The 13,699-nt window shown below is 37.9% G+C and overlaps 1 protein-coding gene across 1 annotated transcript; it reads right to left on the bottom strand.

Annotated features, from left to right (window-relative positions):
- Positions 1–709: 709 nt before the first annotated feature.
- On the bottom strand, positions 710–11,238 carry LOC106133727 (lipase member I). The gene is made up of 8 exons (XM_013333546.2): positions 11,103–11,238; positions 8,334–8,505; positions 7,248–7,396; positions 5,460–5,558; positions 4,375–4,521; positions 3,159–3,357; positions 2,167–2,304; positions 710–807 (listed from the first exon to the last, which is right to left on the bottom strand). Exons 1-8 carry the CDS (start codon positions 11,146–11,148, stop codon positions 753–755), a joined length of 1,005 nt encoding a protein of 334 aa, XP_013189000.1. The 5' UTR covers positions 11,149–11,238; the 3' UTR covers positions 710–752.
- Positions 11,239–13,699: the final 2,461 nt, after the last annotated feature.

A 13,699-nucleotide genomic window follows, 5' to 3' on the forward strand; every position in this document is an offset into this window, starting at 1 on the left:
AACTCGAATAGCTTGTAGCCATCTCAGAATTTTTAACTTTCTAAATGTGAAAGAATTTTTTAAATCGGTTTTGGTATCTTCGAATTTTACTCACCTCAATCAAACATACAAATTCACTAGCACATACCTCTTTATTTTATAACAATAATATTGTTCACAGACATAAAAATTTATATATTACATACGTAGGTAATATGCTTAGTTGGATTCAATTTTTTTTAACCTTCGCGGTTGAGGCAAAGGGTTCATGGAACAAAGGTGACTGAAATTACACCGCGTCTTCATGAGGTGATCCAAGGACTGGTACTTACTTCGCCCAAAGAATCTATTGCAGTGCATATATTAAATTTTTCCGTTAGTTTAATTAAATTTTTATGTGAAGTAAGAAATACAGTAAAATATTTCTTAGATTTGGAATAAACATATTAATAGCTGACGCGGTTACAAAATAATAAGCGTGGGTGACGCTTTTTAAAAACAAATAAAAAATAATGTAGTAGTAATAATTATAAAAATGCCCATGTTCACTTATATGTTTGGTATAATATAAATTAATTTAGTTGATAAATTGTAAGGAATTAGTTATTGTATTCTCTATAAAAAAAAATTATGTATTTGCGTGAGTATAGATGTATGTATGGAAGAAAGGAATGGATAGAATACCCATGATAGTTGTGGAAAAGTTCCTATGTGGCAGAAAAAAATAAAATAAATTTCAGTTTTTATTTAATTTATAATGAAATCAATAACATTTAGAGGGAGAATGGAGGCGCTGGGTTGGTGCGTAGACTGTATATACCAGACGCCCTGTAAAAGAAAATGGATCAATTAGGTGCATAAAAAAAAATAAAGTCTGTGGCGGCATCACTAATAAAACAAATCAACTGTCAATCATATCGAAAAAACATAACCGCTCGGTCAATACTAGCGAAGAATCTAAATCGCGCAAACATAGATTTCACGGATTAGAGCATAAAAAGAATCTCCGACACAACATCGTCTGTCGCACGGTTCCCCAGGCATAACACCTAGCCTGGCGGAAGATGTTCCCTTTGACGGCGTTCGAGCCGAATCATCGCTCCCGCTACAAGTTTAAAAACTAAAACACGCTCTATATAGTATTAAAGAGAAAATAGTCACGGCTTAAATCATTATCTAGTTACTTATACATAGATACATACATATAGTCACGTCTATACTTGCGGGGTACACAAAGCCAAGAGTCTCGAAAAGACAGAAAGGCCATGTTCAACTGTACGGCATTGAGATTCAAATAGTGACAGGTTGTGCTAGCTTATAAGCCTACCCTTAGTCGCCTTTTACGACAACCACGGGAAAGTAATGGAGTGGTTCTAATCTTAAGTGTACACACAAACTATAAAAAATCCGCCTTAGTAGTAAATGGACAACTTTATGAATGACTAGTTGTGCCCGCGACTTCGTCCACATGGAATTATTATTTTGGGCATCTTTGAAGTCCTCAAGGATGAATAATTTTCCCCGTTTTTTTTTTCACATTTTTCGTTATGGTCCTATTCTTTTTTGTATTGGTGCCGGGAACAACACGGCACACTAGTACCTACTTAGTAGTTACAAGCGGCCCGCCCCGGCTTCGCACGGGTGGACATATTTTTGTGTTTTATATTTTGAAATAAACAAAGAGTAAACATTTCTCTCAGGCGATAATATTTTTTGGAGTGCGTGTTTTTAATTTCACGATATTTCAAAATCTATTTATCCAATCACTGAGCTGTAAAGGACAAAGTTTATCTCCGTAAAATTATCTTGATGATAAAACAACTTTCAATCATAAGGATTAATATGCTTGTGTAATAATAATTTTCAAAACGCACCTTTGAATTTACATTATTTTTTTACGCACAAAATACCTTGTAGTTACTAAATTATAGAAGTTAGATATATCGTGTCGCGGACTTTTTTATAGATCTTTTCCCGGATTACTTTATGAATGTTGAATAATTTACCTGAAAACTAATTTATTTCAAAACAAATTTATGCCTATGTCACTTTTGAAGGTCTATTCTAGTATATCTGTGCCAAATTTTATCAAAATCGGACCAGTAGTTTTTGAGTTTATTCCACACAAACATACAAAAATACAAATCTTTCCTCTTTATTATTAGTGTGGATGTGGATTATAATTACCCAGTTTTGGGGCCCAATCCACCCATTGGCAGGGTGGCTGGTCCCGTGCATTCCTGGTTAAGTGCCTCTTCAAAATCTTGACACTGAACGCCGATGAAACCTCCACTGGTCAAGGACTCTGCCCAGTAGAAAAATGCCCTGAAAACAATCAAGAAATGTAATTGATGAGGACAACTAGTCCTGATTTATAATTTTTGACGAAATAAAACTGTGCACTCGATAAAAAGGATGTGTATTCGGAAAAACGTTCAAAAAAAGGCGGGAAGATTTTTCTTCTTTTTTTTTTACAATGGAAATTGCGCACAGATAATTAATTGGCGCAAACAGTAAGTAAATAGAAAATGGTGGACTGTTAGATAATGCTATTAGCATTAAGTCCTACAAGTTGTGCTTTACAAATTGTATTACATACATACATACATATGATCACGTCTATATCCCTTGTGGGGTAGACAGAGTCAACAGTCTTGAAAAGATTAATAGGCCACGCTCAGCTATTTTGTTTAATGATGGAATTGAGATTCAAATAGTGACTGGTTGCTAGCCCATCGCCTAAGAAAGAATCCCAAGTTTGTAAGCCTATCCTTTAGTCGCCATTTACGTCATCCATGGGAAAGAGATGGAGTGGTCCTATTCTTTTTCTATTGGTGCCGCGAACCGCACGGCACTTATTTACGTCATTTTTATCTTTATTTATGTACGTCTTTGTAAAAAAAAATTAACATGACTAATTAAAAGATATACGAACAAGATATACAAGGAGAGTGTGGAGGGAAAGGTCGGAGTGGGAAGACCTAGACGAACGTATCTTGATCAAATTAAGGACGTCCTGGTAAAGGGTCAGGTCAAGAGTACCCGAAACCGCCGAGCTTGCATGAAGAGATGAATGTGGATGAAGCGAAGGAAGTATGCAGAGATCGTGGCAAGTGGAAAGAGGTAGTCTCTGCCTACCCCTCCGGGAAAGAGGCGTGATTTTATGTATGTATGTTTACCTGTTATGGTCGCAGTCATCGTCTCTCCCACAACCCGCCATATTGATACCACCGTTGGGATAGAAATCCACCTTCCCCATGGGTCTGATGAAGCCGAGGTTCCCAACGTTGGTGTGGACCACTTCCACGTGGCGAGCGTCATCATGACGCACCATGGGGAGAAGCTCGTGGAGGCGCGGCCCGAAGGTTGGGTCCAGGGCTGGAAGTCATTAATCATCACTACCAGAAAAATCAAAGTCATTAATCATCACTACTAGTAAAATCAAAGTCGTTTCCCGCGTCTGTATGCTTATGGATAGATCTTTAAAACTTACATACATACATATGATCACGTCTATATCCCTTGCGGGGTAGGCAGAGACAACAGTCTTGAAAAGACTGAATGGCCACTTTCAGCTATTTGGCTTAATGATAGAATTGAGATTCAAATAGTGACAGGTTGCTAGCCCATCGCCTAAAAAAGAATCCCAAGTTTGTAAGCCTATCCTTTAGTCGCGTTTTACGACATCCATGGGAAAGAGATGGAGTGGTTCTTTTCTTTTTTGGATTGGTGCCGGGAACCAAACGGCACTTCTTTCTTTCTTTCTTTAAATCTTCCCAGCGGATTTTGATGCATTTTTTTAAAAATAAGGTTAGATACTACCCGTTTGTAGCCGCGGTGTGTCACTAGTAAAATAACAATACATCTTTCCACTTGATGTGATTATTATCTACTAGTGGCCGCCCGCGACTTCGTCCGCATGGAAACCCTATCAATCCCGCGGGAACTCCGGTATAAAAAGTAGCCTATATGTTATTCTGGGTCTTCAGCTACCTACACACCAAATTTCATCGTAATCGGTTCAGTAGTTATTGCGTGATAGAGTAACAAACATCCATGTTCGACGGCCTCTGTGGCGCAGCGGTAATACGCTTGTCTGTCACATCGGAGGTCCCGGGTTCGAATCCCGGCCAGGGCATGATGAGAAAAGAACTTTTTCTGATTAGCCTGGGTCTTGGATGTTTATCTATATTAAGTATTTATTATAAAATATAGTATCGTTGAGTTAGTAGGTATCTAGTAACACAAGTCTCAAAAAACTTACTTCGAGGCTAACTCAATCAGTGTAATTTGTCCCGTATATATTTACCTATTTATTTAAAAAATACTGACATCCTGACATACTCACAAACTTTCGCATTTATAATATTGGTAGGATATTTATGTACAACTCACCAACAATATTCCCAACGCGTCGCTCGAGCAGTCGGCCAATTTGTCCAACTTTCAGACCAGATAGTCCAAATCCGACCAGCGTGAACTCACTGAGGGGCTGACCGGATACGTTACTGAGCCACAGTGTGAAGAAGGCGGTATTTAGACCTGAGGGTATTATGATTACATACATACATATCGTCACGTCTATATCCCTTGCGGGGTAGACAGAGCCAATAGTCTTGAAAAGACTGATCGGCCACGTTCAGCTATTTGGCTTAATGATAGAATTGAGATCCAAATAGTGACAGGTTGCTAGCCCATCGCCTAAAAAAATAATCACAAGTTTGTAAGCCTATCCCTTAGTCGCCTTTTACGACATCCATGGGAAAGAGATGGAGTGGTCCTATTCTTTTTTGTATTGGTGCCGGGAACCACACAGCACACAGTATTATGATTAAAGATCGGAATAGGTAGATTGAATTGGGGTCAATGAACTGAAACGTACTTATATATTAATATGGACATGCCTTCGTCCGGGATCGCGGGATTTGTAAATTATTAAGATTTTTACCCGGAATTTTTACAAGTGGGATGAAGAATATATTAGTGGTAGCTGTTTTGCCCCCGACTTCGTTCACGTAAATTGTAGTCCTATGTTACCCGCGGACAAATGTAGTTTACTGTTAGTGTAAGTACTGAAATGGAATCCCGGAAAAGAGGCATGCAAGTACATAAAATCAATCTACCTATTCCGATCTCTGATTATGATACATACATACATACATATGGTCACGTCCATATCCCATGCGGGGTAGACAGAGCCAACAATCTTGAAGACTAAATGGCCACGTTCAGCTATTTGGCTTAATGATAGAATTGAGATTCAAATAGTGACGGGTTGCTAGCCCATCGCCTAAAAGAAGAATCCCAAGTTTATAAGCCTATCCCTTAGTCGCCTTTAACGACATCCAAGAGATAGAGTGGTCCTATTCTTTTTTGTATTGGTGCCGGGAACCACACGGCACTTCATCCACATACATAATTAACTCTTTTCATGCAAGCTCGGCGATGTTGACGGTCATAAAAAATAAAATAGAACTCACTTGACAAAGATGCGTACATTGGCGTTAGAATCGGTGACGCATTAGCGCCTTTACTCCAGTCCACAATAACTACATTGACATCGGCTGCTGCTAAGTAAGCTGAAATGAGAAGAGATGTGTGTTATATTTCCCAGCACTTTAGATTAGGACCCCTCCATATCTCCTCATGGGACCCGTAAAAGATACATACATGCATACATATTGTAGTGTTTATATCTATCTAGTAATGGATACAATACGCTGTCTCACACACACAAGTCGGTATTATAAATGTCAAGTTGACAGTTGCGTGCGAGCGGCAACCGCAGACAGACGTGTACTGGTACTTGGTGTGGTAGTGAGCCGGTGACTGTACGTAGTATAAATATCATGTACTTTACACATATGATCACGTCTTTATCCCTTACGGGGTAGACAGAGCCAACAGTCTTGAAAAGAATGATAGGCCACGTTCAGCTGTTTGGTTTAATGATAGAATTGAGATTCAAATAGTGACGGGTTGTTAGCCCGTCGAGCTAAAAGAAGAATCCTAAGTTTATAAGTTTCTATCCCTCCCTCCCGTAAAAGATGACTAAGGGAAAGGCTAATAAACTCGGGATTCTTCTTGTGCACGATGGGCTATCAACCTGTCACTATTTGAATCGCAATCCTATCATTAAAAGGCACAGCTGATCGTGGCGTTCCATTTTGTTTTTATTTTTTTTTATTGATTTTATTATAGGATACTTCATATCGCTTGATAATAGTCAAATCTTTTGGTTTCACAACATTGGTTGACGTCAAATAAATTACTTAAAACTATATTTACTGCGGCTTCCAAGGCAGTAAACTTCAGTGCAGAAGAAGCGGTAACAAACTGCACTGCCGCATTTTCTTCAACAACGTCAACTTCATAACTATCCAAACTTAGAATAAAATATCCTATTCTACGATTATACAAGATGCATGTGCGCCTATTCCCTTAGTCACCTCCAAAAGAAAGAGATGGAGGTCCAGTGTTCTAAAGTGTCCAGAACCACACTAAACACAGAAACGCATGTTCTTTAATTCCCATGATATGTTGAGAGCATGTGTGAAATCAGATCACCAGAAATTATATCTATAAGGCTTAAAAAGGACCACTCGCATCTCTTTCCTATGGATGTCGTAAAAGGCGACTAAGGGATAGGCTTACAAACTTGGTATTCTTTTTTAGGCGATGGGCTATCAACCTGTCACTATTTGAATCTCAATTGTATCATTAAGCCAAATAGCTGAACGTGGCCATTCAGTCTTTTCATGACTAATGGCTCTGTCTACCCCGCAAGGGATATAGACGTGACCATATGTACCTATGTATGTATGTAGGCTTAAAAATGGCCTTGTTGGAAGAGTACATAGGTGTATAGATTTTTTTCGAGGTTAACTAGATGTGTAGCCAAGATTCCAATACGGGTTGAGGGCTTCCAATACGGGTTTGGTTCCCCGGCAAAGGTTGCGGAGGACAGATTGTGTTTATTTATTTACTAGTTTATGTACAAAGAAAACGTCGAGAATGATAAACACAAGAAACAAAATTACATAAGTGCTGCTTATTGGAAATAAATATGTTTTAGCAGACCCGAGATAGCACGGTGTAGTGTCGTGTAAAAACCTGACTGAAGATCATGATCATGGTCATGACCATGATGACCACGATCCATGGTCAAAGACTCATCTCCAGAGTGGTGAGGATGCATCCGGGACTAAAGCCAGAAACGTTTCTGTTTTCGTATATTTCAGTGCCCTGTGGTAAAAAAAAATACTTACCAGGTACTAAAACCAAGTTGGAATTTGACGTGGCCGATCCTCGGTAGCCGTGGAGGAGAATGATCGTGGGTCTATTTGGACTGAAGTTGGACGCAGCGAAGACGTTTTCGTTTCCATGGAGAAGAGGCTGGCTCACTGTAGGATTTGCCCTGTGGTAGAGGAATTTGTCATGATCGTCATAATACTAACATATAAAATAAGTCTATTTTCTAAGGCAAGTGACAGAAGTAATTGGAAAAAACTAACATACCTACTGTGCCGACCCCGCGTAGAAAGGGGGAAAAGGTAACGACAAAGATGAAGACTGAAGTATACGAAAACAGAGACTTTTATGTTGTAACTAGAGGCCGCCCGCGACTTCGTCCGCATGGAAACCCTATCAATCCCGCGGGAACTCTGGGATAAAAAGTAGCCTATGTGTTATTCTGGGTCTTCAGCTACCTACATACCAAATTTCATGGTAATCGGTTCAGTAGTTTTTGCGTGAAAGAGTAACAAACATTCATACAAACTTTCGCCTTTATAATAGTAGTAGGATATTCATTCTGCCTTCTGGATGCATCGTCACCACTCTGGAGAGGAGCCCGGGGTATGCTTCGACTATGGACCCTGGATTGGATGAGTCAGGTTTTTACGCGAAGCGACTCCCGTCTGACCTCCGAAACCTTTCTAGAGGAACCTAACCCGTATTGGATCGATCATGGTTACACATCCAGTTGCCTGAATGTGCAGGTTTCTTCACGATGTTTTCTCATCGTAAGCGCATCGGTTAGCCGTCCATATTTATGCCGGGTGGTTCCCGGCACCAATAAAAAGAAGAATAGGACTACTCCATCTCTTACCCATGGATGTGGTTAAAGGCGACTAGGGACTTAAAAACGGAATTAATCTCTTAGGCAACGGGCTACCAAACTGTCACTATTTGAATCTCAATTCTATCATAAAGCCTTAAAGCTTAACGTGGCCTATCAGTCTTTTCAAGACTGCTAGCTCTGTCTTCCCTGCAAGGGATATAGACGTGACTTTATGTATGTATATATATTTATGCACATTACATAATGCAAACCAAATAGCTGAAATATTAACCTGGTGAATAAATGGAATTCATTATCCCTCCTTGGCCAGTAGAAGGGAATGTTTTCAGCCGATATTTTGGTCAGCCAGGAGTCAGTCAGTGTTAGGGCTCCGTTGTCATCTTGCAAGTACTGGTAACGGATGTCAGAACCCATCTTGCTGATGACAACATCTTCTGCGAGTGCTGTAAAATGAAGATTATAAATAAATATATACGGGACAAATTACATAGATTGAGTTAGCCTCGAAGTAAGTTCGAGACTTGTGTTACGAGATACTAACTCAACGATACTAGGTATATATATAATAAATACTAATAAGTATAGATAAACATTCAAGACCCAGGCCAATCAGTAAAAGTTCTTTTCTTATCATGCCCTGGGCGGGATTTGAACCGGGACCTTCGGTGTCACAGACAAGCGTACTACCGCTGCGCCAAAGAAGCCGTTAAATTACGAAAGAAAATAAAAGTGCCAATAAAAAAATAATAATATAACCACTCCATCTCGTTCCACGGATGTCGTAAAAGGCGACTAAGGGATAGGCATATATACTTGGGATTCTTCTTTAAGGAGCGGAAGGGCTAGCAACCTGTCGCTATTTGAATCTCAATTCTATCATTAAGCCAAATAGCTCAATCTGGCCTATCAGTCTTTACAGGACTGTTGGCTCTGTTGGCCCGCAAGGGATATAGACGTGAGAATATGTATTATGAGAGAACAGATAATTTTTATGCCGTGTGGTCCTCGACTCTTTAGAATAGGGTCACTCCATTATCCTGTAGACTTCATTAAGCCATGTAGCTGAATGTGGCCTTTCAGTCTTGTCAAGACTGTAGGCTCTGTCTACCTCGCAAAACGTGACTATATGTATGTATGTTGAACGGTAGGCATTTAAGAACCTTTAATTTTCTTAGTCATGCTATTTATAGGCTGAAATTATAATTATCAAAAAATCGGAAATAATAACACTGATACAGATTTATCATTAATCTTTTTATCATTGTTGACACAAAATTGATTTTTACGGGTGGTAATCAATGCTTTTCTAGAAATGATTTAACCCTTTCCGCAAAAAAGTGAGTGTGCCGTGTGGTTCCCGGCACCAATAAAAAAAAGAATAGGACCACTCCATCTCGTTCCCATGGATGTCGTAAAAGGCGATTAACGGATAGGCTTATATAATTACTTGGGATTCTTCTTTTAGGCGATGGGCTAGCAACCTGTCACTATTTGAATCTCAATTCCATCATAAAGCCAAACAGCTGAACGTGGCCTATCAGTCTTTTCAAGACTGTTGGCTCTGTCTACCCCGCAAGGGATATAGACGTGATTATATGTATGTGTGTATGTAAGTGAGTGTGACACAATGTATTCACTGCAAATTCGTATCTATTACCGCGTCTTAAAGTACCATACATGCTAGCTTGATGTGTGTTTGACTGTGCCCTATCTCCTTTTCCGTACACTACATTACATGATACATACATACATATGGTCACGTCTATATCCCTTGCGGGGTAGACAGAGCCAACAGTCTTGAGAAGACTGAATGGCCACGTTCAGCGTTTTGGCTTGATGATAGAATTGAGACCCAAATAGTGACAGGTTGCTAGCCCACCGCCTAAAAGAGAATCCCAAGTTTGTAAGCCTATCCCTTAGTCGCCTTTTACGATATCCGTGGGAAAGAGATGGAGTGGTCCTATTATTTTTTGTATTGGTGCCGGGAACCACACGGCACCATACACTACATAATGACGGAATTTTTTTGACGAAATATTCGTATTGAAATCATGCGTTTTACATTCATATAATTTTTAATTAAGACAATACGCATTCGTCCGGGATTTAGATTTAAGAGATATATATTTGTAAATTGACGTCCGGTGAAAATACTGCAGTGTAGTTTGTTACGCCGCTTCTTCTACTCATGCGCTTTGGAAGCGGTAGTAGTTATAATTAGATTTAAGTGATGTGACGTCAATAAGTGATGCCTTGTATCCAATTTTGAAAATGAATCTATTCTATGAGTTACATGTACCTATGTAAAATTTCACGATGATCGGTTGAGTAGTTTTGACGTAAAGTTGGTCGTACAATCACAAGTTTATTATTTTCATTATCTATTATGTCAAAGTCATGCTTTGATTTTATTTAAATCTATACTAATATTATAAAGCTGAAGAGTTTGTTTGATTGTTTGTTTGTTTGAACGCGCTAATCTCAGGAACTACGGGTTCGAATAGAAAAATTCTTTTTGTGTTGAATATACCATATGTCGAGGAAGGCTTTAGGCTATATAACATCACGCTGCAACTATTAAGAGAGAATAAATAATGGAAAATGTGAAAAAAAAAAACGGAGAAAATTATTTATCCTTGAAGCCTTCAATGATGCTCAAAATCCCGGAGGGGTAGGCAGGGACTACGTCTTCCCACTTGCCACGATATTTGCACACTTCCTTCGCTTCATCCACATTCATAACTCTCTTCATGCAAGCTCGGCTCGGTTTCGGGTACTCTTGACCTGACCCTTTGCCTCTTTACCTCTATATATATAGGAGTACGGTCATAATGATAAATAAATAATAAATATATATACGGGACAAATTACACAGATTGAGTTAGCCTCGAAGTAAGTTCGAGACTTGTGTTACGAGATACTAACTCAACGATACTATATTTTATAATAAATACTTACCAAGCGTACTACCGCTGCGCCACAGAGGCCGTCAATGATGATTGTATTATACGAGTAGTAGTTATGTTTAAAAAAGCCTTACCAGAGACAGCACTGATGATGAAAACAGCCAAACCGACAGACAACATTTTGATGATTACCAATTTGATTCCAAATTCATTAAAAAAAACAAAATCTATAATCTCAGATAAGCAATATCTGATGATTTCATACGTCACATCTTGTAATTATGATAATGTGTGATAGATAATTTAGTTATATTTTTTTAGGAAGCATTAGAAGTACTTACTTGGACTTTGATAATAATTCCATTCATCATTTTCTTATTCTATCATTAAGCCAAATAGCTGAACGTGGCCGATCAGTATTTTCAAGACTGTTGGGTCTGTCTACCCCACACGGGATATAGACGTGACCATATGTATGTATGTATGTCATCTTCTTTGCTGGTTTGAAAGCGAAGAAAAATAAAAGTATTGAAAAAATTAATTAAAGGAAAGTATGAGATTTCTTCTTATTGGGCGATGGGCTAGCAACCTGTCTCTATTAAATTATAAATTCCATCATTGAGCCGTGTGGTTCCCAGCACCAATAGAAAAAAGAATAGAACTACTCTATCTCTTTCCCAGGTATGCCGTAAAAGACGATTAAGGGATCGGCTTATAAATTTGGGATTCTTCTTCTTGGCGATGGGTGCAACCTGTGACTATTTGAATCTCAATTCTATCATCAAGCCAAATAGCTGAACGTAGCCTTTCAGTCTTTTCAAGACTGTTGGCTCTGCCAACCCCGTAAGGGATATCAACGTTATATGTTATATGTATGTTACCGAGACTAACGTGAGGAGGAACTTTACTGAATCATTTTATAACATTTCATGTATCAATCTGAGTTTAGTTACATCTGATTATTCTATCTTATACGGTTTCCTGAGAAAATACGTACATTACTTACATACATAATACACGCCACTTTCCTGGAGGGGTAGGCAGAGACAACATCTTTCCACTTGCCACGATCCCTGCATAATTTGTTTTTCGCTTCATCCAAATTCTCAACTCACCTCATAAAATTATCAGTTCTTGATTTGACCTTTTGCCAGGACGTTATTCATTCGATGAAAAAATAAATATTCTTTATTCATATTTTGGAAAGGAAATATTACGGACTAGCTGTGCCCGTGACTCCGTCCGCGTGGAATAGTTATTTTGGGCATCATTGAAGCCCTCAAGGGTGAATAATTTTCCCCGTTTTTTTCACATTTTCCATTATTCCTTCGCTCCTTATATTTGCACCGTGATGCCTAAAGCCATCCTCGATGAATGGACTATTCAACACAAAAAGAATTTTTCGATTCGAACCAGTAGTGTCTGAGATAGGAATGTGAAAAAAAAATCGATTATGGAAAAAATCGATTAAAAATCGATTTTTTTAAAGTAAAAATCGATTTTTATACTTGATTTTTTTAAAATTAATAATCGATTAAAAATCGATTTTTATAATCATCCAATAAATGCACTCCGAAATTATGTTTTTGTCTTCTGGCTTTGAGCCCGGAACGCGAACTGCCAAAGAATACTATCATAGCTCCATAATATTACATTAACGCCACCTGTGCATTCTTTCTGTGCTCTTAAAACAGTTTAGATGATTAATTTAATCAAACATTCTCTAGATGGAATTAGTCGACAGTATTTTACCGACATTCGGTTGATATTTTATTCATTATTCGTTGCTGAAACTTCATTTTTCAAACTTGATTGTTAAAAACTTTAATTTGTGTTGATTATACAGGGTGACATTTAAAACAACTGCATCCTTTTAAACATAGACTATACCCATGCTTCTGAGCCGTTTGAGCCTATTTTTATTTAAATTAAACTTCATCATTTTCACATTTAAAAAACCCTCAAAAACTACGTCACACGCTTTATTAAGAACAACAAAAATAATTTAAAACTATACATGTAAATAAATGTCTGAAAAATAAATTATTTTTCTAGTATCAAGATCAAGTAAAGTACAGAGTTGTCGAGATCGCTCAGCTGAATGCATTGTGTTGTTGACCTCTGAATCTTACGCGTCGCTTTTCCGCCGGCCGGGGTGATATTACGTATTTAGGATCGTGGATTTTGATACTTTTATTTTTTTTCGTACTTTCTGAAATATGAACCGATATTTTTTTCTTTTTACGTTTTTAAATATCTTTTAGATGAGTACACTTAACAGTTAAATTTATGCAGTTGAATTAAATGTCACCCTGTATAAGAACTTACTGATTCTGTTGTTTATTTTTAATGAATAAATCTATTGATATAATGTATATGGCGTTTATTTTGACATAAATTGAAAAAATTGGAAAAAATCTATCAATATAAAAAAATCTATTATTTTCTTAAGAAAAATCGATTATTTGTTAATCGATTTTTCATACTTAAAAAATAAATCGATTATATAAAAATCGATTTTTTATCAGCAATGTCACATCCCTAGTCTGAGATTAGCGCGTTCAAACAAACAAACTCTTCAGCTTTATAATATTAGTAAAGATGAAAGGAAACTGCATGCAAGTGAGATACGAATGTTACGATGGACGTGTGGAGTGACAAGAATGGATAAAATACGTGACGAGTATATAAGAGGAAGAATGAAAGTAGCGCCAATAAATGAAAAGATGAA

Source organism: Amyelois transitella, chromosome 28 (genome assembly GCF_032362555.1).
Source record: "Amyelois transitella isolate CPQ chromosome 28, ilAmyTran1.1, whole genome shotgun sequence".
Classification (NCBI taxonomy): Eukaryota; Metazoa; Arthropoda; class Insecta; order Lepidoptera; family Pyralidae; genus Amyelois; species Amyelois transitella.

Excerpts from the sequence above, each read along its gene's own strand:
- LOC106133727 (XM_013333546.2), bottom strand. The coding sequence starts at position 11,148 with ATGTTGTCTGTCGGTTTGGCTGTTTTCATCATCAGTGCTGTCTCTG. Across the intron at positions 2,305-3,158 it reads GATGACTGCGACCATAACAG|GGCATTTTTCTACTGGGCAG; the intron begins GTAAACATACAT and ends GATTGTTTTCAG. Across the intron at positions 808-2,166 it reads GGATTGGGCCCCAAAACTGG|GGCGTCTGGTATATACAGTC; the intron begins GTAATTATAATC and ends TTTCTTTTACAG.